This window comes from Choloepus didactylus, chromosome 2 (genome assembly GCF_015220235.1).
Source record: "Choloepus didactylus isolate mChoDid1 chromosome 2, mChoDid1.pri, whole genome shotgun sequence".
Taxonomy (NCBI): Eukaryota; Metazoa; Chordata; class Mammalia; order Pilosa; family Megalonychidae; genus Choloepus; species Choloepus didactylus.
In genome coordinates, this window is record NC_051308.1 from 144,788,247 (window position 1) to 144,815,530 (window position 27,284).

The 27,284-nt window shown below is 35.8% G+C and overlaps 1 protein-coding gene across 3 annotated transcripts in view; it reads left to right on the forward strand.

Moving 5' to 3' along the window:
• The window catches only part of DPYD (dihydropyrimidine dehydrogenase), a 943,583-nt gene that overhangs the window by 831,756 nt on the left and 84,543 nt on the right, over positions 1-27,284 (forward strand). For all 3 annotated transcript variants that reach the window (XM_037826568.1, XM_037826567.1, XM_037826569.1), the window contains one exon: positions 7,234-7,413. In XM_037826568.1, the coding sequence (XP_037682496.1) occupies positions 7,234-7,413 (180 nt within the window). The remainder of the gene's footprint in view (positions 1-7,233; positions 7,414-27,284) is intronic.

Below are 27,284 nucleotides of genomic sequence, written 5' to 3' on the forward strand. Positions count from 1 at the left end.
TGCTGGGAAAACTGGATATCCATATGAAAAAGAATGAATTTGGACCCCCACCTCAAACCATATACAAAAATTAGCTCAAATTGGATGCAAAACATAAATATAAGAGCCAGAACTTTCAAACTCCTAGAAGAAAACATAAGGATGCATCTTCAGGAGATTGTATTAGGCAATGGTTTCTTAGACGTACTTACACCAAAGCATGAGCAACAACAACAACAAAATAGATAAATTGGACTTACCAAAATTAAAATATTTATGCACCAAAGGATTTCAATATTAAAGTAAAAAGGCAACTTAAAGAATGGGAGAAAGTATGTGGATACCTCATATGTGATAAGGGTTTAATATCCAGAATATATAAAGAAATCCTACAACTCAACAAAAGGACAAACAACCCAATTAGAATTGGCAAAAGACTTAAATAGATATTTCTTCAAAGAAGATATGCAAATAACTAGAAAATACATGAAAAGATTGTCAGCATCATTGGCCGTTATGGAAATGCAAATCAAAACCATCATGAAATACCGTTTCACACCTACTAGAATGACTACTATAAAAAACAGCAACAACAACAAAAAAACAGAAAACAAGTGTTGGTGAGGATATGGAGAAATAGGAACACTCATTCATTGTTGGTGGGAATGTAAAGCCACTGTGGAAAACAGTTTGGTGGTTCCTCAGAAAGTTAAGTATACAAATACCATATAGCCCAGTTATCCACTTCTAAGTATATACCCAAAAGAATTCAAAGCAAGGACTCAGATCCTCATAGAGGCATTATTCACAATTGCCTGAAGATGGAAGCAACCAAAGTGTCCATTAATCAGTGAATGGATAAACAAAATGTGGTATATACATGCAAAGGAATATTACTCTGCCATAATAAAGAAGTGAAGTTCTGACATAGATGGACTTTGAAGACCTCAAGTCGTGTGAAATAAGTCACACAAAAAAGGACAAATATTGTATGATCTCACTGATATGAAATAACTATATTCAGGAAGAGTATAGATTACCAAAGGCCAGGGTTTGGTAGGGATGGGGAGTTGGTGCTTAATTGATGCAGAGTTACTGTTTGGGGTGATGCAAGGATTTTGGCAGCAGATAGTAATTTTTGTGATATGGTATTGTAAATGTGATTGACACTACCAAGTTGTATATTTGAATGTGGTTAAAGGGAAAATTTTTAGTTTGTATATATGGTGCTGGAATAAAAATTAAAATTAAAAAAGTAGGACTTTCCAACACAAAGACTGAACCCTAATGTAAGCTATGGACTATATTTAATAATGTAATTATAATATTATTTCATCAGTTGTAATAGGGGCACCACACTAATCAAAGTGTTTATAATAAGGAAAATTATATTTATGAGGGGAGTATGGGAACTCTGTATTTTCTGAATTATTTTTTGTAAACCTAAAACTTCTCTAGTAGAAACAATAAAAAAACCTTGTAGTTTAAAAAATGTAATTTGAAAAATGTACTAAGAAAGCAAAACAAAAAAATGTATTGTTCTATTACACTGAAACACATGCCAGATCCAGAGTGTTCTGCTTCTGTAGAACTTTTGCTAAATTATTTACACGTGATTCTTACTTTTATACAATTTGGATTTTATTTGATAACATCATAGTAAATTATCTTTTACATTTCAGAGGAAGTTGACTTTTTCTTTACAGGCAAAACTTTCCATTTTGACCTCTTCTTGGCACTTTAAATTCCAGATTATCTGATAATACCTGGTGAGGTTTAGTAACATTCTTTCTGTCTGAGCTATATAATTTCCATGGCACTTTCACTTACATGATGTAATTTAGTTCTCACAACAATAAACTAGATATTATCATCCATCTGTAAAAAGTTGGGAGCAGAGTGATGGGGACTGGACAAGGTAAGTGATTAGTCCTAGTTCACACAGATGCTAAATGGCAGAAGACTCATACAACTCTTCTGATGACAAGAACAAAGCACATTTTTTTAGATAAGTATTTAATGCAAATAAAAATAAGGTCCATGACTTTTTTTTTTACTGCATTAGTGAAAAAAGTATTAGTTTTTAAAAAATTATCTCCTGCCTAATTCATGCACTGATGATTTATTCAAATTGTAAAATTTATTTTTAGTACCAACCTAAGTACTGTCTCCTATTTTAAGCACTTAAATATGTTGCCTTTTAGTCTCATATGTGCTAAGTCTTTAATCTCCATTATTAAGTTATGGAAGTTGCTCATGATTACGCAGCTAGTATATGGTCTGGATCCAGTTCTGGCTGACTTACATGCATGCTCTTAACTGCTAAGTTACATAGTACTCAATATGGCATAAAATCCACTAGATTTGACTTTAGAAAATTATACTTCAAGCCCTGGCTCTTCTCTTTTTTAAGGGAAGAATATTACCCTCTCTTCTTCCTAACTCATGGATTTATTCTGAATGTTGAAAGAAATCATATATGTAAAGGTGATTTTAAAAATGTAAATCACCATAAATAGGCAATTTACTATTAATGTGGTTAATTTCTTTTAATGATAAATAATGAGAAAGGAATAGCACCCCACGGCTTTCTTTTACCTCCCAGGGATTTGTGCAGTGGCTTAGCATAGGTAGACTTCGATTAAATGTGCCTCCACCTAAAGTAGAAAATTCAGAGCACTGTGTCAGACCTCTGGGGGAGACTGTTCAGTGGCAATGGGATCTTTATGGCACACCTCACAGGAGGCCACCACCTAGGGCTGATCTTGCTGAGAATCTAGGGGCCGCTATTTAAAACAGCTCACTATAGGGATAGACACATTTACAGAAATAATTAATAGTGGCAATGATCCTTATAATGGCACCTGATACCCTGCTGTGAAGAAAGATAAACCAGCCTTCACCATAAAGAATTTACAGATTATACTAAGCAAACATGTTAACAGCTATTAAGAGTCCTAATCAGAGCTGTTAAACAAACAATTAAGAGATGTCATGTAAAATACACCCATTTAGGAATAGCAGCTACATGTTTGGAGTTTTAAAAGGAGCCATTTACCTTTCAGACGGAAATAAAGCCCTCAGTGGAGTGTCAAGGTTAGGCAACAAGTCATCTTTCCGTGCAGTTCCATTTTCTGATCATCAGATCTCAAGCAAGAAGCTCTAGTTCCCAGTGGAGCACTTGTATCCTGAGATTTTTTTTTTTTAGTCTTATCACTATTTTATCAGAAAACTACTCTTACCTTTTCAAACGTGACTTTTTATTTTAAGTTGTGTGTGTGTGTGTTTTTAAGAACTATGAAAATGTTTGTGTAATCAACTAGTGAAAATCAAGAAGAAATTGTTTAGATGAAATTTACTTTGCAGACACTAATAGGTGAGTTTCACCCCTAACAGTGCTTAAGTCTTGCTACTCAAAGTATGATCCAGCAGTAGCAGCTGCACCTGGAATCTTGTCACAAATGCAGGGTGGTGGACTCCATTCCAAACCTCCTGCCTCCAGCATCAGAATCTGCATTTCAATAGGATCCCCAGATAATGTGTGTGTATATCAAAATTTAAGAAGAAAGTATCAGTGTGCAAAGTTTCTACCATCAGAAATTCTATCAGGTTAACTAATAAGTTTAATCTCTCTAGAAGGTAGAAATTAAATGACTTTTCAGGAAGGTACACAAGTAGTGTGACGTTTGCCATTTCATTAAGCATATTTTAAGTGGCCACGTCTAACACCTGTGTCAAAGGGTGGCTCCCAGGGTCTCCAGCACAGCACACCATTTCAGCCTTTGATCAGTTGCCATTTTGAAGTCCCTTTTCTCTCTTCAGGCTGTATGTTCCCTTTACATTCTCAGTATACCTCCCAATTACACTAACACTCTAGGATGAAGAGAGTAGAAGCGGGTAGAAAAGATGGAGTCTTCTTAGCATTTAAGTCCCACCATATTCTTACATACTTAAAATGTACCGCACCTGAAGTCCACATTTTGATCATTCCAGCACTCCTTGGCAGAGACTACCATATACAAATTGTGCTGTGTTTTTGCATTAAAAGATTTAATGGCTCTTGTATCTTCTCACTGGAAAAATTAGGGATGGCTGGGATTAAACTTTACTATTTATATCTTGCAAAATATTTCTACATTCAGCAGCAGGTTTTTGTAACAGTCATGAACATGTCATATAGCACATGATTTTCAAAATCTGATTTCTTATGTTAATATGTGAACTATTTTAAGACAATAGTAAAAGTAAATCCATAAGCATATACTACAAAAAGTAGAATCTCACAGTGAACAAAGAGGATTAGGTAAAGTATCAGTTGACTTTTACAGTTGAAAAAAAAGTCCTATGGAGGAAAGGATAATGATTTTCTTTATAATTGTTCTGGAGGGAAAAATCATCTCTAAGGAAGTTATAACAGGCCTAATTCATGCTCAAATTCCTCCTGAGAAATAGATTTTTAATCTCATGTAAAAGGTCTTCATAGGAAATGTTCTTGTTTGTACTTAGTAACTATTCCATGCTCTTTTCTACACAGTAGTAACGTATAGCACTTCAAAACAAGAAATAAGGATATTTTTGTTTCTCATTTTGTTTTTGGTTTATTGTTGTCATTCTTACTTGTACTATACAAGCAAGAAGGTAAATAAAAAAAGAGAAAATTAATTCACCTAACAATATATATTTTCAAAACAATAGTTATTTCTGGGTTGAAGATAATTCAGTCATTTTTAAACAATATGTGCTGGTTCATGGAAATGATTGAAGGCAAAAATAATTTTAGTTACCTGAAAACAGTTTTTCCTTTTGTCAATACCTGTATCTTAGTAACATTAGACTTCCTGGTCATAAATCCTATGCAGCCCAGATCAAGTCATTTACCTTCTCCAAGATTCATTTTATCCTCATCTGTAAAAAGAGTTAAAACTTAAACCCGCCTCTTAGAGAATTTGAAGACTAAACAAGATAATATATACAAAGTGTTTGACAGAGTGTCTGACCCCTAATAAGAGTTCAAATCCTGTTAGATATAACAATGTTTTATTTTTATGACACCGTCATTCATAGGATAATCAATTTTTACAGGCATTTAATTCATGGCATCCATTCTGTCCTATTCTGTAATTTTAAAAGATTACATTCCTCTAAAATGTAGATTTTTTCATCCTTTAAAAAATAAAATCTAAAACTCCTCCTACTTATGCCCCTAGCTCTTTTCTTCCTCTCACAGGAGTCAAATTTGTTGCAAGAGAAGTCTGTCTCCATGTCTTAAATTCCTCATCCCTCATCCATTCCTTGGCCCACTACAAAACAGTTTCTTCCTTGTTGCAGAGCTTCTCCCCTATAAATGCAAAAGTTGGCCACTGTCTTCTCTCTGGTTGCTAAATCCAATGGTTGCTTTTCAGCATGTTCATGTTCAGTAATATGAACAGAAACTAACACCTTTCTTGATAGTCTCTTAGAGCTTTACTTGATGTCCTTCATGATCTTCTTCCATAGCCTCCCCTTTAAAGGCTGGTATTCCCAAAATTCCACACTTGACTTTCTATTACACACACATTATGGAATCACTAACATTTCTTTTTGAGGACTCCTCTCTCTATATATGTGTTTCTTCTGCCCTATCTTTCTCTCTAACAATTTTTCATTCTCCATTAAGTAACCTCTTAGTGTGTTTTCAATAAATCTTTCAACAAATGTTTATTGAACAACTAGGTACCAGGTAGCATGCTAATCATGAGGACTAACAATAAAATTTACTTAAAGTCTCAAAGCTTTAAGAGACCTTGAAATAACTTCTGGTTCATGCTCATATTTTTAGATATTTTCCTCATTTTCATTTGCTTAAGATGTGATTTTTCTATCCTGGTTGCCATTGTCAGGCATCCTGATATATGCCTGGTATTCAGAGTCTAGGAAAATGGGAAAGAAATGAGTTTTGCTTTGCCTAGTTTTATTTGGTTGTTTGCTGGTTCTTTGGATGAACTGAGAAGATAGATAGGGAAGGGATGTTGAATTCCATACTGCAAATTTTGATTTTGAAGTGCTATTATGTCATCTGAGTAAAGATGGCAATTGTAAAGGTGGCTCTGGAGTCTGCAGGTGATATCAGAATTAGAGATGTATCTTTGGAAGTAATCAACATAGAAATGCTTACCTAAATTCACATTCTTCAATCTCTAATTTAAATCCCAACTATAATCACAGAATCCCAAATATATTTTTATTGGAAGAATACTAATTTCTCTGATGGAATATACCTTAACTCTAGAATATTTTTATCTGTATTTTCTGACAAATAGTCACTTACATCAGAAGTCTCCTCTACATGATCCCCAAATTATCCATTCATTCAATATGTGTTTATTGAGGGCAGAATAAGTACAAACCATATGCTAGTCACTGGGGATAATTGGGTGACCAACATAGATACTGGTTGTGCCCTCCCAAAGCTTCTATATAATTGGGGAGAAGGCTATCAATAGAATAATCATACAATAAATATAGGTAAAAGATGTTATGAGTAAAAGGAGGCCATGACCTACTTTAGGTTCAGAGAGGCCTCTCTGAAGAAATCATATTTACTACAAAGCTGAGAATGGGTGTCAGTTAGGCAGAAATAGAGGTCAAAGGCCTTCTAGGCACAAGAAGGACACATGAAAAGGTCCTAAAGCAAGGAAGAAACTTGGGAAGTTTGAGGAAAAGAGGAAAGACCAGAGTGCCTGGAGAACAGTGAACAAAAAAGGAGAAATAGCAGATGAGGTTGAAGATGTAGACAGGAGCAAGTGATGGTGGGTAACTGAATGAACAGCACTTCAGTCACAGCTTGACTGTGAGGGGAACAAGAATGACCTCCAGGCAGCACATCCCAACAGAGGGAAAATGACAGTTAAAATGCCTTTTCTTATATTATGCCAGATCCAACTCCTTGAAAATGCAGCCTATTGGATCTAATTTTTAACAGCTGCATTGATGCAAAACTGACATACAATGAACTGCACATATTTAAAATGTGCAATTTGACAAGTTTTGAAATATATACACATCACCACATCAGGTTAATAAAAATATCCATCACTCCAAAAGTTTCCTTATGCCCCTTTGTAATCCCTTTCTCCCCACTGTTCCCATCCCCAGGCAATGATTAGAAGAGTTTGTGGCATGTAAAATAAATGTTTGTTGAATAAATGAAAAGTGAATCCAGTTGAAGAATTAGCTCTTGGTTTTATGTTTGCTTGGTTGGTCCATCTTTTCTAGGTATGCAGTGCTATTCAAAATCAGGATTTCACTGTGATTGAAGACTACTGCACTGGCCTCAAAGCCCTGCTTTATCTGAAAAGCATTGAGGAACTACAAGACTGGAATGGGCAGAGTCCAGCTACCGTGCGTCACCAGAAAGGGAAAGCGGTTCCGCATATTGCTGAACTCACAGGCAAGGTATGTGTTCAGCCTCTCCTGTGTTAGCCTTGAGAACTGTGAGTTGTAATTTCAGATATTGTTTGCCCTCCCACAATGCTCACTAGCAGAGAAACACAGGGCCTGTTGGATGCGATCTCTAAAGGAGACTCATTCTGAAGGAGGCTTGATTACAGCTATATGATGGGCCTGCGAGTTACATTTTTATAAAACCAATATAACACAAGGTCATAAAAAAGAAAAAGATTGAAGTTTGTAATGTAAAGTGCCTCCAAATTCTTGCTTACTGTGGTGATGACTGGCATTCTTTTCAGTGGGAGGCTGGAGATTTCTTTATTCTCTAACAAGCTCTGGAAATTATAACATTACCTTTCTATTTTCAAGACAATCAAATCACTGGAGTCCTGAATAATATGATGATATATTTAAAAAAAAAAAATTAAATTCTAATCAGTATCTTTTGTAACTGCTTCTGCTATGTGGTTAAACCTGGGCTCAAAAGGTTATGTCCCAACTTTCTCACTAACTGCTATTTTCTGAGAAATATACACTACATTTACATTTTGTATAATACAGTGATTTTTAGCAATGCTTTTCTAAAACAACTTTCAGCATTTGCCTTTGTATTTCTTTTGTATTATTCTAAATAGACAACCATTGTCAAAAGACATTTCTTGAGTCCTGAACGAGGGGAGGAAAAATTATAATTCTTAGTCTTTTCAGCTTGTCACTACATCAATAATTAACTTAAAAAAAAAGAGAGGCAGTATAAAAAGATTCTTTAAGGAAGCATTTAATAATTCAAATGAATCTTAACTTGAAACGGGTCACATGAAAAGAATAGAAAACGAAAACCCTAGGTACTCTGCCTTGGATGACTTGGTTAGGGACTCAGAAAGAATAAGAGAAACATCATAAAATTGACTTACAGTAGACTAGTTTTAGTGGAAAATAACACTGTCTTTTTCCTAATAGTCAAAAAATAAAGGCTGCTTGAAGAATAATGTGTATGACTATAAGTCCAGTAATGAAAAACAAAAGGGAGAAAGAAAGAAAATCTTTTTTAGTGTGGGTTCCAGGAAAATATCATGATGAATGAATGACTCCATGAGTGGCAATCAAACAGAAAGGCTGGGGGACATTAATATTTATAATATTGTAATTAGCAAGATTGTGCCTAAGCAGCATTATTAGTGTAACTAATCATATTATCATAAACTGAGTCTGCAGTATTTAGCCAGTGAGTATTCTTGCCTCTATCCATGACTATCAATAGCCTAAGGTTTTTCATAACTAAAAATTTCACAAATGGCTAAACTCATTCAATGTAAATATATCAAGGACATTGTTTCTGATATGATAATTTATGACCATCTATAAAGGCTCTGTTTCAAATTTGGGTTGTTACCTTGTGAACTAAAATGTAAGTAGTTGTATTACACTGTACCATTTTTTTTTAAAAGACTTTCACACTCATTTAAAACATTTCATACTAAAAAGAACCTTATATTCAAATAAAAGATGCATAATCATGGAGACACTGGTGTCAGTGACATAAATGGAAATTGATTTTCTGATACTGTGCATCTGGATTCAGACTGTCTTTAGTTTGTGCGGTGAGCCCAGCCTTCATCAAAACCACAAGTGTAATTTTCAGCATTATCATTTGTTAAAAAAAAAAAAAGATTCTGTCTATGTGATTATATTAGTGATTCATTGCTCAACACCAAGTTCAGGAATGAACAGATGGTCTGGTAATAGATTTGTGCTCCTGGATTCTCTAGTGTGGGCTGACATGACTAAAACAATAGATGAATATCCCCTTCATGTTAATATCCCTAATACTGAATCAATGCACTCTGGACCTGAGGTACAGGTGGCTTCCTAATTGTTTCTTCTTAGTGTCATTGTTGTGTGCCTGTGTGTGTGTTTCTGCAAACAACTCATATTATGCTCTCATTAGCTAAAGAATAGGATACTTCTCCTTACAGTGTTTTCTTGCTATTGGGAAAATGAGAAGATATGCAGCCTTTTCAGAAAGACTCTAGAAGTGACTGGCTTCTTTAGACAGGACAGATTTGTTTGGAAAGGACAATTGTTAGTCTACTTAATCTTTTACTCATAGGTCAGGCTAGAATAAATTAGAGTAGATATTTAGAAGAAACCAATTACAATGCAATGTTTGAACATGGAGAGAAAATGAGTCTTTGGATGTGGAAATGGGGATTTGGTCAATTACTCATGTTATCTTTGAAGTAACTAATATATTTAATATACTCCCTCTAATGCTCACCTCACTTATTAATTGACTAGACTTCCTAAGCAATGTTTCTTCAGGTGGATTTGAAAGAACAAGAATGTCCAGCATCTGTAGTTTGTTTAAGTCTTGTGATGCAAGTAGGTAAAATCTGTGCCTACAGGAGTGAGAGCAAATCCCATGGTATGGGAAAAGCAATCACCAGTTTTGTCATACCATAGATGGCTGCTGTTCTTAACTTTTGGTACTTAAGAACCATGTGGCATGCTTGTTTAAAATGTAGATTCCCAGGCTCCATCCCCAGAGATTCTGATTCAGTGAATCAGTGGTAGGTCCAGGAATCTGCATTTTTTACCTCCCTCTGATGCAGGGATCCTGAGATCACACTGCTAAAAGGAATGAAGAGAGACTAGCAGTAGAAAAGTCAGAAGTTGAGAAGTTAACAGGGAGCAGAACACAAGCTTCACTTGACGGAAAACACTAGCAATGGATGATTTGGAGCTGGAAGAGTAATGAAAATATCCAAGAGGCTTGGTAGGAAGTCCAGAGAAGCATCACACTGGGTTCTGAATGGCCAAGATTGAAAATACCCAGTGAGGAACCAGAGGCAGGGAATTCGTGGAGCAGTTGGTTCAAAAGTATAAAAACAAAAAGAATTGTGAGGACAGAGACACTTTTCTATCAAAGACATGATACCCAAAATCTGCACAGTCAATGATGAAGAAACCTGTGAAGATAAGGAGGCAGAAGGGTATTTATTGTGTCATCAGGAAGGAATGGCTCTGATTGCAAAACAACCTGTTATTTTAAACTCAGTTACCTTAATTCACTTTCACCCTGGTGAGAACCTTGCATGTAAATATGAAGTGAAATGAAATGATTGCTTGCTGCATATGGGTTGCCATGCAGTAACTTACTAAGGGTTACTAGCAAACTTAAGAGTAAGAGTCAGATTGTGTTATGCTTCATTAGCTCTGTAAATTTGGATAAGTTCTTTAATCTCTCTAAACCTGTTTCTAAAACCGTAAAATGAAAATTCTCAGAATACTCATCCACAATCCCTCATCAACAGTTCTGAAATCCAAAAAGTGCTGAAACCAAATGTTTTCACATAACTCATTTGACAGCAAACCTGGCCTGAACTGATGTGAGGCTATTAATAATCTTTACTTATACCTCTTAGAGTGAACAGTTAAATGTTGGCTGCAGAGATAGTAAAGCATTTGATTGCAAGGTGCTACCCCACACCTTGCTGGTGGGGTTATATAAAATATGGTATATGTACAATATCAGTTTTCTAAAATTGAAAAAAAAATTTGAATTCTGAAAGATATCTGGACCAATGGATTTTAGATAAAGATTGTGAGGAATACCTAAATGAGAAAATAACTGCAAAAGTATCTTAATCCAGAAATTCAGCTATAGAGCTGGAGTAAAATGATATTGTGATATTAGTGATATTAAAGTAAAATATTAGTATTTGGCATTTTTGTGTTTTGGGAAATAAGAATTGTGTTGAAGTTATTGCTTTGGGAAACATGAAAGAAATTGGACACAGCAATATTAGAATAGAAGGTTTTGCAATTAGGAAAGCATAGAAGACGTCTTCACTATTCTGTGCTTGACAAGCAAGCAGGACTCCTAAACAAGAACCCTGAAAAGGAAAAAGCATAGGCCCCAAACCATTTATTGCTTGGGGTCTATGTGCCTTTTCACATACTGTTCTCTACAGCTGGATTATCTTTCCAGCTCATTTAAAAGAAATTCTCAAGCATCACCTTCTTTTTTAATTATTCTCTGACTTCTAAAACCAGAATCGATTTCTCCTTCCTTTCTTCAACCTCATTTGCAACAAATACCACACAGCATTTGAATTGTTATATCTCTGCTTCCTCTTCTAGACAGTAAGCTAGTTTGCCATTCACCTTTGCATCCCAACTCCTTGGATACAAATTGGTACATAGAAAAGTGTTAAAATATATTGGTTGAATAATTGAATGAATGAATGAATGAATAACAGTTCTAAGAACACAGCTAAGTGGTAGCATTTAGAATTAGTAGTCACTTCACTTATCAAGCCATAACTTTTTCCATTACACTGGAAAAGAAACTAGTGTAAAAAGAAGAAAACAACTTTTGTACTGAAAGTCCCTCTTTGTGTATGAGTCAAATCTAGTAAAAAAAAAAGATGGGAAGAATCCAGAGAGGAAAGAGTGAGGTATACAAGTAAGTGAACAGCCTGCAGTCCTTTTTGACATGGAAAAATATACCTAGATTATAAGCTTCTTGAGACTCTAGATCATGCACAGTGTGCCAGTGCCTGTTTGTGTCTACCATGTAGGAGCAAGCATGGTATGTGAATTGCTGAGTGAATATATTAATCAATCACCATCATTCATTTTTAAATCTATTTTAAATGTCACATCCTTTGTAAAATCTTCTATTACCCTCATCTTCTTCCTCCAGGAAAGTTTACCCACTCCTTTCTTAGTTCTCCTATGGTCCTTTGTACGTGCAACTAATATTGCCCTTATCACTTTATCTATAGTTGTATGTCCTCTTTTCTGTCACTACAGCTCATTATAAGCATCTGGAAACCAGAGAGCATGTCTTATTTATGTGGTTTTTTTCCAAGCACCTAGCAAAATGCTACATGTTTAGGAAATTAAATTGCACAAAATATCTGTGGCATCCTTATTTAGGAGGATAAAAGAAAGCCAATTTATAATTAAAATTCCAGCTATGCAGTTTCAGAAATAGCAGTCATTTTAGAAGAAAACAGTAAACGTGCCAAATTACTTTCAGTAGGTATTAAAACATGATGAAATACATATCAGTGATGTTAATAAGTGAACATAATCTGTGCTCATTAAAAAGCATTCATTAGGATAAAATCAGAAAAGCTGTCATGGTGCTTGTATCGAAACTCCAGAAACAAAGACGGCTTTGTTTTGATGCTAGGAACCAAAATTGGTGCATCCACATGGCCAGATGCACCATTCTTATGATTTTTAATTCCAAAAGTAACATTATTTCGTAAAACTGCTGATATATGGTTATTGTCATTTTATATATGGTTGTCTAACTATCTGTTTGTTTCTGCCATGTTATCTGACACTGAGAACAAAGAAGTGTCCAAAAGGAATATGTAATTTAAGCAGCATGACTGTAAAAAAAAAAAAAAAAACCAAACCTGAAAATAGCAGTCTCTAAAGAGGACAGTGGTATTTCCTATTTGTCACAATTTTAAAAGTTTTGTATCTTCCATGCTATTTGTCCTCAAGTGGAGTTATCATGCTTTCAATTTTTCCAAATTGAGGTGGAATTGACAGAGAGAAAAAATGCACAGTTCTTAAATGAACCATTTGATGAGTTTTGATAAATGCGTACTCCCGTGAAACCCTCACCTCTATCAAGATAGAGACTGATTCCAACACTTCAGAAGATTCCCTTGGGCACCTTCCCAGTCATTCCCCCACAATGACCACCACTAGAAGCAACAGCTATTCTGATTTCCGTTATCATAGATTAATTTTTTTCGTGTTCTTTAGCTTCATATAAATGGAACCCCAAAGAATTATGTTTTTCTGTGTGGCTACTTCTACTCAGCACAAAATTTTGGAGATTCATGCATGTTGTGTATAATAGTAGTACACTTCTTTATTGGTAAATAATATTCCACTTCATGAATTTACCACAATTTGTTTACCCATTCCAAACTGTTTTTGGACATAAAGGTTCTTTTTACTTTATAGATATTATAAATAAATCTTCTGTAAGCATTCTTGTATAACTCTTTTTGTAGGTACGTTTTCTTTCACTTGGCTAATATGCAGAAGTATAATTTCAGCATTGTAAGGTATATGTATATCTAGCTTCCTAAGAAACTGCCAGACATTTCTAAAGTGATTGTGTGAGTTTACACTCCTATCAACTGTACAGGCATGGTTTGATCCTCTGCATTTTAGCCAGTATTTAGTATTCTCAGTCTTTTTAATTTTAGTCAATCTAATATATGTCTTTGTTTTTTGTTATGATTTTAATATTCATCTCTCTGATAACTGATGAGGTTGAACATTATTCATGTTCATATTGGTGAAACAATAAATTATATCTCTTAAAATCAAAAACAAGGTAAGAATGTCCATTCTCACTACCTCTATTCAGTATTGTACTGGAGGTCCTAATCAGTGCAATAAGAACACAAAAAGAAATAACAGTCGCCCATATTGGAAAGGAAAAATTACAATTGTCTTTATTTACAGATAAGATTGTGTATCTGGAACATCCTAAAGAACCTATAAAAACACTATACAAATCAATAAGTGAACTTGGCAAAGTTTCATGATACCAGGACAATGTACAAAAGTGGGTTGTATATCTCTATGAGTAATTGCAACAGTGAGCAATCAGAAAATTAAATATAAAAATACCATTTACAATAGCATCTTAAAACCATTAGGAACAAATTAAAATATGTGCAATACCTGCATATTGAAAACTACAAAAGATTGTTGAGAAAATTTTAAGAAGACTAAAATCAATGGAGAGATGTGTTAGGAATAAATTCTCTCCAGTTGGATCTGTAGATTCATCATGATCCCAATCAAAATTGCAACATGCCTTTGTAGAAGTTGACAAGCTGATTCTAAAATTTACATCAGAACTCAAAGGAGCTAGAATAGCAAAAACACTCTTGAAAAAGAAGAACAAAGTTGGAGGATTTGTACTACCTGCCTTCAAGACTTTCTATAAATCTGCAGTAGTCAAGCAAGTGTGTTTTGGTGTCAAGATAGACAAATAGATCAATGGAACAGAATAAAGAATCCAGAAATAGACCCACACATACACACTCAATTGATTTTTGACAAAGGTGCCAAGGCAATCCAATAGAGAAAGGGATGTACTTTCAACAGATTGTGCTGGAATTAATGGATACCTATATGAAAAAATAAAATAATAAAAAAAAAAAGAATCTTAAACCTACCTTGTACTAGACATAAAAGTAAGTTAAAGTAGATCATAAACCTAAAAGTATAAGCTACAATTTTGGAATAAAACTTAGGTAAGTATCTTTATTACCTTTGTGTAAGAAAAAATTTCTTAGGACACAAAATGGACTAATCATAAAAGAAAAATAATTGATAAGTTGCACTGCATCGAAATCTTAAACTTCTGCTCGCCGGAAGACACAGCTAAGAAAATGAAAACTCAAGTCACAGAATGGGAGAAAATATTCATATATCTGGCAAAGAACTTGTGATGAAAATAAATGTATACAATGCTTTTAAAATATAAACTGAAATATTTTGAAATAATTTAAACTTATTAATGAGCATATGAAATTTTACAATAATAATAACCCATTGCAGAGGACCTGCTCTTTTCTCTAAGGACTACTTGCACAGCTAGGCCAGAAAAAGGGGAAGAGGAAGGGAAATGACAACTATTTCTTTCTAGTTTCTTTTATGGCTCTGTAGTCCTTGCTTATGTTATCTTCTCCCTTTGCAGCATTGTCCCGCCAGTTATTCTCCCTGGAGCTGCCAGATGGTTACATCATATTGTTAGAAAAGTTCCAGATGATATTTTGCATCTCTGTCAGTTACTTGTATAATGATTGAAATAAAAAGCATTATTATTGAGGTCACTTTCTATGACTGTGGCCAGATTGCATGAGGCTACACATTTTTTATTGTTTTAGTTCATTTCATAGGGCATGGCAAAAAAGCAAAGCACCGATCCCTGGAAGTTCAAACCTTCCAAAATAACCAAATCAGAGTCTACAGCATAGACATTATGGGGACTTTATTTATATCTGTAATAACATCAGATGGTTTGGATAGAATATTAGGTTGAATGCTGGGATGGCAAGCATCCCTTAAGAATAATGCAGACACCTGTTTTGTAAATGGTGATTATTCCTGCTTAGAAGCAAACACTATTGGATCTTACATAAGATTTGATAACCCATCTTGTAGTTCTGAGCTTCTGATCATCTCATCAGAATGTGATGATCCGCAGAGAATTCAAGGTACTGTAGTAAAAAGAGCACAGTGTTTGGAGTCCAGGAGGCAGGGGTATGAATCCAGGCTCAGTCTCCTACTAATAGGTGAACTTGGGCCAGCTACTTGAACCCCACAACCTTTCATTACTGTAATGGCAAATTGAGATACCTATTTCACAGATGCTTCATGAGAATTAGCAGTCATATTCTTGAAGTGTATAGCATGTAGTAGACACTCAATACATGGAGGTTATCATTATAGTTATTTCCAACACATTATACATTCAAATACTGGAAAATAGTAGATATATTTATAAATATGGGTAATATTTGGGTAAATATAAAAAATTTGAGCAGTAATTTATGGGTTGACTTTTTCAGTATTTTTTTTTGTATATAGATTTTCTAAGTGATACTTACACATTGTTTTCATAAGTTCTTCTACTGATAACGTGATCTTATTAACTTAGTCTTGTGTTACCTGGTAAAAAGCTAGCATCTTTGTCTTTTGAAGCACCCCTTTTCAGAGAAGGGTTTGCTTTCCAGGTAAAAGGGAAATCAATTAGTTCATTTCCAATATGGGCAGTAATCAGGCATAAGTGGTGATTGATTGGTCCTAAAACAGACAGTAGGGAGAGTGCCACTGATGTTGCCAAATCAGAGGTAATAACAATCTCAGAATTTTACATAAACTGTTAGGATAGAGGCTGGTTGGAGCCCCTCCTATTAAGGAGAGAAGTATCTTGGCCTTGCTTGTAATCCAAAATTGTGTGTGCCCCTCTAAGTCTTGCCAGGTTGGTTTTTCTCATCCAAGGGGTAAATTGTTTCCTCTCATAGGGCAACTCTGATCAGTTGGCAGCAGCTTCCTGGAACAATGTGTAAGGCAGATTATGATGCAAAGCCAAGCTCAGCCAAGGAGTGTGATCAATGCCTGTGTGGGCATAGGACAAGATGTTAAGGCACATGGCTTTCCACTTCCCTGTCTTAGTACAAAGCACTTACAGGACTCATAGTCTAGGAATTTGGGCAGCAACTGAGCTTCTGAATTTGCAACCATTGAAGTTGCCTCATTTCAGTCCATCATTGCATACCTGAAATAAAATGCAAGCCATACAACAATTTCATCATTTTGTCAGCCTCCCATCACTTCTTTTCCTTTGCCCATCAGATTTTAAATATTCTGATTCCCCATTTCTCCTCACCATATAAAATTGATATCTAATTGCCAAGCACAAATGTAATTATTTCCTTTGTCACTTTCATGAAAGTTAGTGGTTAAGTGTAATTCCTCATACTTCATCAAATATAACTACTTTAATCAGAATGCACCTTATTAATATTAACTATATACTTAGAACTTGTGTAAAAGTGCTTTTCATCTTCAACACAACTTACATTAATTCAGATGTTCCTTTTAAGCTAGGAAAAAAGATAAGTTTTTTTTCTTGTTCCGGGGGAGGATTGAGAATAAAAATGAAACCATTACTATAAGCATGTAAATCACAATTTGAATTCAAATCCTAGCCTTGAACTCATCCCCTACCCTTTTCCCCATGAAATCTACAATATCAGTGAGCATTTATTGCAACCAATTAGCTTTTTTCCTAATTCTGATTTTATGGAGTCAGGCAAAATATCTCTCTGTTATTCTAAGCTATACCCTTGAGAGTCTTCCTGAGAAACAAATATATATTTGTTATATCTCCATTTGAGCCCATCTGCCCACTTGAATAAAGGAGTATTAGATTAAAGATATAATTTTCTGGTAATTATAGGAGCCAAAGGAGTCATTTTGATAATATAAAGAGTCAACAGACGTTTTAATTACATTAAGCTTTAAGCCAATTTGTCCTAATCTATGATTTGAGAAAAAATTAAATGCCTATTACCAAAATAAAAAGGAAAGATTTGATTTACAAAAAAAAAAGAAAAAAAAAATCAAAACAAAACTAGATTTTTTTTTTTAGCTTCCAAATACCGTGGATCATAACTGCTATTGAACAGCTTTACCAAAACCATGGAAGCTTAGGAAGAATAGCCCAGGATATCTTCAATTTCACTAAATAATCAGCAGTCTCACAGTTAACCAAATCAATTTAAATGTCCAAATGAAATATCCATCCTCTTTCCTCTTGTCCTTAGAGATTTGATTACTCGGTTTGGTTACCCATAATGATCAAGTTAACCACCTAATTCCCAAATAGCTAGTCTGTTTTATGCTGTGTAGATCTTAGAAAGCAATCTTATTAGTGTCATAAATCTATAACCCTTTGATAGTTCTATGCTTTATAGTCTCAGCTGACCCCTAGAAATGTGTCTGAGAAGATGAGACCACAACCAGCACTAAGAACGTGACTATGCTGCACAGAGAATCTTTGATTTGCAGCTTCAGGCACTGTGTGTGAAGCTGCCTCTTAGACTGGAAGTCGCCCCGAAGCTTTAGTTCCCAGGCTGGCTGGTCTGCTGTGGACTGTTCCCAGAAAACCATGTCAAGACCGTGCCTTTTGAAGATGTGTTGCTATACATGTTTAAAGCATTTTGCTTGTCTTCCCTTATATCAGTTTTATTCCATTTCATCCCAACCGATAGAAGCTTCTCTAGATCCACTACTGGTGGTTATTCTCTGCATATGTCCAGTCCAACTGAGTTGTAGAAGGTCACTCATTATTTCAGAGTTATCACTTTGGTCATCTTTGAGACCCTAATATTACCAAAACTTTCTTGCCATTTAATGTAGTTCCCAAGTGAAACTAATGCAAGTCTTGCTACTATGACCTTTATGGTAATCCAGGCCTCCTAAGAAAATAGGATTATTATTCCAGTAGTACTATGTACAGTCTTCATTTGGATATAAGACAGTCTGCAAGACCATCTACTCTTTTAGTGCTCTTGGCATTTGAGGTAGACGTTGCTAGTGCTCACTAATATTTCCTGTTCTTTGACCCTTTCTGTATATATGGGAGAAGCAACCCTCCCTGTCCCTATGATGTTCCATATGACTAGGCAACTGGGTTTAGTCAATGAAATGTGAGTGAAATTTGATACGTGACACCTGGAAGCATTTAAGAGCTGGTACTAAATCCACCATACTCCCTTCCTTTGCCATGGCAAACACCAAAGTCTCAGGTTGAGATGGTGGTAACATGAAATGGATGGCCTAGATTGCTGAAACACTAACTATAGGACAGCCACAGACACAGTGGACTATGACTGAGAGATGCACTTTTATGGTATAAAGCCACTGAGATTTCTGGGTTGATCATTACCATAGTATAATCTGCCTATGAGGATTAATGCAGCATCAAGATAACTTATAGCTGTTGCCAGAGTGGTTCATGGCTCTGCAGCCCTGTAAAAACTGTGAAATGGAAGAGCACATGTTTAGTAGTGGTCACCTCCCTTTCTGCACCTCTTCCCACCTGCTGGCAGCAAGTGCCATAGTGTAGCTTCCCATCACCTCATTCTAACTGTGCCTGACCACATGGCAAAGCACCCTTGACTATCAGATAGCTTTTCTTTCTATACCATCCATCTAACAATATTTATTCTCCCATTGTGCCTGATTTTAGAAAGATATTCAACAATTGGCCAGATCCAACTGAAGAAATCCAGCAGAGTGTGTGTCTTACTTACGGCTTCTGTCTTGTTAGCGGTATGGCCTTGGGCAACTTATGTATTACTCTCAGCTCCCGTTTCCTCATCCAAAACTTGGGATAATAATACATAATTCATGGAGTTGTTAAGAAAAATAAATAACTGTCTGAATTTCTTCTTCCCTTCATCATGGTTCAGGTTCTAGAAAAAATTGTCTTTACTCTCCGTCTCTAGTTCCTTACTTGTTTTTCTGTCTTCACTCAAGCAAAGTCAGATTTCTACCCGCATTCCCCAAAAGTCAATAAAACTGCTCTTGCTAAAGTTACCAAAGATTTGGTAATTGCCAAATCCAGTAGAAATTGTCCAGTCTTCATTTTACTTAGTCTGTTTTACATTCAACAATTGATAAGTCCCTCATTCTGAAAATCCCTTCCTTGTTTTTTAAACCCTCTTTTCTCCTGGTCTCTCCCTTACTTGGAATTGTTAGGGCCTAGTATGTACCAAGCATTATAGATGCAAGATTAATAATAGCGTAGTTCTGCCCTCAAAAGGATAACAGACCAGTGTGGATATTAGAAAAATTAAAGAACTATTTATAACATAGTGTGATTATTGCAATGATAAAGGTATGCTCAGGGTACTGGAAATGGAGGGGAGTTGGAGAATGCTTTCCAGAATAATCTGAAATGTAAAGTCTGGGAGGAGTGGGAAGAATGTCTCATGCCAAGGCAAAGGCCTGGAAGTAAATACTTCTGTGTGTTAAGAGGACCTTCATCTTGAACTTAATCCTCTAGGACCTCCCTTTTTTCTTTCCCCTTAAATGCTGATATTCCCTTGTCTGTGACTTTAATGTTACTGTACATGCTCATCTAACCCATGAAGTCAATTTTACCATCCATGTTGCTATCTTCCAAATCTGTACTCTCACGAAACTCTACACACCCATCTATTCAGCTTCCTCATAGACTTTGCCACCCAAGAGCCCAGTTCAGTGCACTTTCTGTGACCTAGGAATAAAACAACAGTAGTGATTATCTCTGACAATTACATAAGCACTTTATAATTTACAAAGCACTTTGGCATACATTATCTCACCAGCTGCTTCCTTAATGTAATAGCAGCAGTGGGCAAAAAACCCTGTCACCGCTGACAGCTCTTTTCTGACCTTGGTCTCCCAGCCCCACCCACTAAAAACATGAGAGCAGCTGGAGGACAGCTGATTAGAGGCTGGAAGCTGACCTTGTGTGGGGACCAAGGGAATGTGACCGCAATAGCTGCCACCTCCACCTTCTCCATTTCCATAGGGGCAAAAGAGCAAGCCAGAGGTTTCATTGCAGGATGTGGGAGGCTGCATGGAGCAGCAAGGCTTTCATGGTCTGCCTAAGCGCCAGCTGACAGTGGCAAGCATCAGCATGTGGTAGGTTAAGCACTTATCCACTCTCCCCCCACTTCCCTGATTTCTCATTTCTTACACGCATTAACTATCATTTTGAAAGTTTCAGTGGGTTAATTAAATTCTTCTAGTGTTGATACTAGGAAAGCTGAAACATTTTCAACTGAGATTGACACTACTCAAGACATAGGCTTCACTGATGTTTGTTCAGTAACACTCCAATATGTCACAGGATTGCTGAGAGAACATCTGAGAGCTATAATGAGCTAAAAGTCAAGTACAGGGGAAAATGTGTTCCAGACTGCTGCAGATGTTCTCAAATCAAATCCTATTTCTGTGAAATGCCATATAGAATATTCAGCTGTTGAAAGAAGCAACATGAAAGGACAGTTCAATTGATTTGCACTATTTAAAAAGTTATTAGGCCTAAATTATATGAATATATTTTTTTTTCATTTTTGAATCAATTAATAAGAGATGTGCTTGATTCTAATGGGCTTCAGAAATGATTTTCCTAAGCTAAGAAGAATGCATTAACTGGTTTAGGTAGGAGTCAAAGCCTAGAGAAGGCAGTTGAATAAGGAAAGAAAGTAGAGTTGAAGGACAGAAATTCTATAGATCGTCTCCCTTGCTATTTTTCCTTCTTTATAACTTTGGAACCAAAATGGAACAGTCCTCTGTTGAATTAATTTTCCAAGATTCTGATAAGCTTACTGATGCTGTGCTGATGATACTTTGTTCTACCTCTTCTGGAAACCCAAAAGAGGGTCAAGGAAATCTTTTGTCATCATCAGTTTATATTCTGTCACACAGTTGGTACATCACCATTGTTTACGTAGCCTGGTCAACAATTAGGAATAATGCTTTCTTTAGTAAAGACAACGCTGGGTAAGAACTGCTAAGCCTGGGTAAGGAAAAACAGAGAAAAATGCTTAGGTGAAATTAGAAAACACTGCCAAAAACCACAGCAAGATGCCAATTAACTCTCATACTTTGCTAATGGGAGTATAAAATGGCACAACACTTGGGAAATTGCTCTGGCAATTTCTTATTAGACCCAACAATTCCACTCCTAGGTATTAACCTAAGAGAAATTATGTCTATAAATGTTTGAGATGGATAAATCTCAAAAATATTTGTTCAGGGAAAGAAGCCAGACACAGAAGACTACTTACTAAATAAGGAAAACTAATCTGTGGTATTAGAAATCAGAACAGGATAGGTATGGATTTACTGGAAGGAGGTACAGGAATTCTCTGGGATGATGAAAATGTCCTGTATCTTGCTTAAGAGCGATAGTTTCATGGGTATGAATATTTGTCTAAACTCCTCAATCCCTATAGTTAGAATTTGTGCATTTTACTGTGTGTAAATGTATATAAGTACATTAAGTTAATCTAAAAATAAACAACTAACTCTGAACGAAACTAGAGGACAAGCATTCAGTAATATATCTAGGGACAAAATAAGACATATTATATTAGAATTACTAAAGATTTTTTGTGTGTCCAAATTACTTTTAATCAGGTAACCTTTGGGAACTAAAAAACCTCATGAAGTTAACCACTGGAAAAAAATAACTGGTACTTAGATAAAAATCTTGGCTGGAAACCAGCTTAAGGAAAATGGATGGCTAGGGGCATAAACAAATATATTCCCCTCTGCCAACTTGCCAGCAGCTGATTGTGGAACTGGAATACTTTAAGCCCTGCTCATCAGGGAGGCAGGCTAGGGTTTACAAATGGAGAAGGGGTACATCTGGGTCCGCGAGGAGTGGGGCAGGTAGTAGATGTGGCATCACAATTCAAATGAGAAACTTCTTCTTAAGGATGGGAAATTTGATTAGGTCCTTTGGTAGGCCTTCAACTATCTTTGCTTTGTAGTATCAGCCAGTGCCTGCAGCCTCTGCTAACAAAAGCTGGCCTTGCCTGAGGCCAAAGCTCCCAGAACAGAACCTTAAATTGATTGCTGATAGAGTGTTACATGCAGGGCTGGGCTCTTTTGCCTTTATGTCCTACCCACTCTTACAAAAACAAACCCAGTGGGAAATTTTGCATGGAAATTTTAAGCCAAATATGATTCTTATGCTCTAATACATGCATTGGCATTTTACCTTGTAATAGCATTATTATTAGCGGATAATAAAATTATAACATTCTTAGAACTAGAGACCAAACACTTTAAGTTAAATTTCCATTCACTCAGGCTGGTGCAGTTTGTGGGACATCACTATTGCAAACTTGTAGCATCAAAAACTGTATTTTCAAAAACTGTCAAGTCTCTACCTTTGTACTTCCAACTATCTAAGATCCATTACTCAGAAAATTATGACCTGAAACAAGTATCACACATCTTTTCTGGATGGACATAATTTTTGTGACAGATTTTATTCTTGCTATTAATTAGAATTTATTTTATTTCTCTCTGTCCAGCTCATAAACTTTAATTTGAGTTTGGATTTTAATCGTTTGCTCATATATGGATTCATTCAACAAATTTTGAATATCTGCTACATGCCAGGCACTGTGATAGATAACTGAGATTGAGTGATGTGCAAGACAAACCTCTTATCATCAAAGGACAGTGAATTGCAAGAAAACAAGATAGTAATAATAAATTATTTTAATTCATTACGTAATTGTATATACATTTACATATGTACTTGTCCCCATTTTGCACAGGTGGAAACTGAGGCTTTTAAAGAAGTTCAGTTATTTAGTGTTAGGAGCAGGATGCAAACCCAATTTTATCTATTGCAAAAATTGTGTCCTTACTGCTTTGCTACACCTCCTCTCAACATAAGTGCTATTGTGATATCAGCATAGTAGAAGCAGAAAAGAATAAGTGTCCATCTCAGCCTGGGGGATCAAGAGCAACTGGGAGGGGACAGATGAACTGAATCTTGAGGGATGAAAGCAGTATAAACTTTATGTAAATGTCCTCATTAATTCCTAACTATAGGCAATGGCTGTGGCTAAGTGATCACTTGTGATTATTAATACTTTTTTTTATTTATAGTGGAAAAAGACTTACAAATCTCTTAGATAATTAATTCCATCTGGTGATAGGGTACAGGCTTCACTATTAGTTTGTGTTTTGGGGTGTTGTTGTCTTTTATCATAAATCCCATCAAATATTTGTGGGTTTTGCTTCTACGTTTACTTCATCCGTGACAAGATGATTCTATTAGCAACCCTGGCACCTTCCATTAAAGTCAACAACTTCCAACTGCCAGAAAGGGGTAATGAAGTGATAAATTTAATTTGTAAGGCAGAGATATCTAAGTGAATTTATAGCATAAGCTATGTCTTTCCTCTTAGCATTAACAAAAGTTTTATGGCAGGTTATCAAAATCAGTGTGACAAAAACAAATTTATATGAATTTCCACACATAGAAATCAGATCTATATCTCTGTATCAAATTATGTACTTTCCTCCTCTTTTCAACATTCCTAGGCTCAACAGAACCTAATACAGTGAGTTTCAAGCATTTTATTACTTGAAAGCTAAAAATAACTGTTAACCAGGCTAAGAAATATTTTTTACTCATCACTATTTCTATTTTGAAATTTACAAAATATGCATCTCCACCTCTCCCATGACTAGAGACCATAAAGGCTATGAAGAAAAATGACTTCATCTGCCTACTGATTGTGAAAAAGAGGGTGCTTCAAATTCCATGGGACACAGAATCCACTTTCACCCCAATTTCTTAATTATTTTCCTTTGTCTCGTGGTCATAAACAACATATTTAATAATTTTCTTCTATCTTCTATAGACACTAACAATTTCTGCTTCAAGAATTCCTTTGTTCCAATGAACTTTATCTTACAGGGTCTTACATTCCATGTCTTGTCATTAGGAGCAGTCTTGTTATTCTATAGGCCATTGTATGCACAACCAGGCTAAAATCTGATTCTACCATTCAGTGGTGTATGTGTTCATCTTATAATGTGGACAAAGCTGTCAGAGTCAGTTCATGAGTACTCGGTTATTTTCCCAGTGAAAAGTAGAATGAATGAATGATGATGATGCTGATGATGATAAAAATAAAGTACCTTCAATTGGTTGTTAAGTAACATTGATTTGAGAACTTTTTATGTTATTAAAGTACCTTCAATTGGTTGTTAAGTAACATTGATTTGAGAACTTTTTATGTTATCTAATTTAATCCTTGCAATCATCCATATAAGGAAGGAATCACTATTCTTTTTTCTGTTGGAAAAATGTAAGGCTCAGGGGGATTAAGAAAGTTTTCTAAGTTTGTACAAGAGTAAGAAAGAGGCAGCATTGTAGCCCAGGTTTGTGTGCTCGTAGGCCCAGCACACTTGGCTGCTATGCTTTCCTGCTATTAGTTCCGATGCTTTTGATTTGATTGAGGACTGACATATAACAAATTAGGATTCTGTTAACTTACGGACAGGATGCGTGAACTTTCCACCTCCCTCCCAATGACTTGCAGTGTTCGATTGTACTGGTAATAGCACAACCCCTGCTTGCTCACCTTTATTCAGTGGACTCGGAAAGAATCATTACATTTGCAGGCATGCTACCTACCTCCTTTCTTCAGGTCCTTTACCACTGGCATCAAGAGCCTTGGCCACATTGCCAGCCTGCCCACTCGGCTGATTCTCATCACAAGCATTCTGTTTCCTGGCAAAGGTCAGAAGCTCATCTCTTCCTCTTCCTGTCTACTCCTTTATTTTTATGACTTGACTTTTAGTTCTTCTACATCAACTTCAGTATGGGTTATAAATTCATGTATTTATTTATATGCATATATTTCCCCCACAAAAATTTCCTTAATAAACCTAGTTCTTCTGGTCTGCTGACTTATGTCCTTGAAAGCGTTTGAGATAAAGAGAGCCAGAAAGTAATGGAGAAGAAAGAGGCTTCAGACAATGGGAAGAAGCTCAGATCTTGAGGTCTGCATAGGCTTCCTGAGGACTGCTTTGCTCTTCCCACTGAGCCTTCCTTTCACCACTGTAGGGCCTCCAACCATATGCCCAGCCAATCTGTTCATGGGAATACTGTCTTCTTTCTCTGTTAAGTCACCTCACTTTTCTATAAAATCAGCAGTCATTGGATATTTGGATGAACTTTAGACTTGCCCATATTAAGCAACCTACTATGGGTTTCTAGTGCCTATTACAGTCCAGCCACCAAGGAATGACTGATTCATACTTATCGGCAAGCAAACCCTGAAATACACCTACCAAGGACCTCAGAGGGTCTTCATTACTACCTCAGGCAAAGGTGCCATTCATACAGTCTTTACTCAAACACTGTAGCATAGGCAGCTCTGCATGAGACAAAAACAAAACAAAACAAAACAAAAAACTTAAGACGGTGTCTGAAATTACCCTACATCTCTATGTGGTTACTCTCCCTGCCTGTACTATGGAGGATCTCTGGCTCCACAATCTTGGACCAAAGAAAAGAAAATTTATTTAAATACTCATCTACCACCTATTTACTGAGTTTACCAGAAGTAAAATGCCAGGGCCAGGTGGAATGAGATGAGGCAGAGGCAGTAGTTGGGAACAGAGGTCCACAGCTCCAAAGTTGTCTTTGAGGAGATTTCAGTGTAGTAGGTTTAGAAATTCAAACAGCAATTCAAAAGCAGACCACAATCCCAATAGGAGAATATTTTTGACATTTTCATTTAAGTCAAAATATGTGTAGAATGTAGGTTAAAGCAATTTAACCTGATTCCGCAGTGGTTGTTAACCACTGCAAGTTGAAGACAGTCTGTTAGAAGAGGAAAGTATGAAAGTATTTCAAACCTTAACCCAGTTCATTAAAAAAAAATCTAATCATTACCACAGACATCTGTAAGTGCATCTTCATAGTAAGGGTATTTTTCTTTGGAAAGAAATGAATGCTTCATACATGATGTAAGGAGGTTGCCAATGTGTAGTCATTTTGACTGTAAAGAAAAGAATAGATTAAATGCTGGAAGGCCTTAATCTTGTCAGTAAATATTGCCTTTTTAAAACTGCCAGATGAAAGTTGTAGTGATTGGACCATTCATTAGAAAAGTTAATATAAAATTATAAAATATTTACAGGAAACAGAAATTTGGTAGAACTACTCAACTCCTATTTTGTTTCCATTTTCTCCACTAAGAGGACTTTTCTTCAATCTGGGAAAAAAAGAATAAAAATCATTAAATGGAATTGAAGTCATATCTCTATATGAGCAAGTATAGTCAGGTAGTAGTTAGCCACTTTAAATTCATGTCTCCAGTCTCAGACAAATTGCTTGCCAGGGAAATGAAAGAACTTAAAGATGTGAACAAAACAGAGATATTGGTCATTTTTGAGAAATAATCACACTCAGAAGTGCCAAAACTTTGAAAATGCATTGATTTTCCCAATGGTGGGAAATGTGAATTCACAAAATATCTGAATGTTAAAGTCTGTCTGCTTGAAAATATCTAAACTCACTGGTAAAAAGCTAAATGTAAAAAATAGAAAAGTAAACAGTTTTCCTTCAGAACCAGAAGTTGTTTGTCTAAGACTATGTGCCTGGAGAAGTAGAGAAGGCATAAAAGCTCAGTAAGAACAATTCATGCCAAATGAACCGAATTTCCTCTCTTGATATATTCCTAGGCAACAGATAATAATTACTAACTTTCACC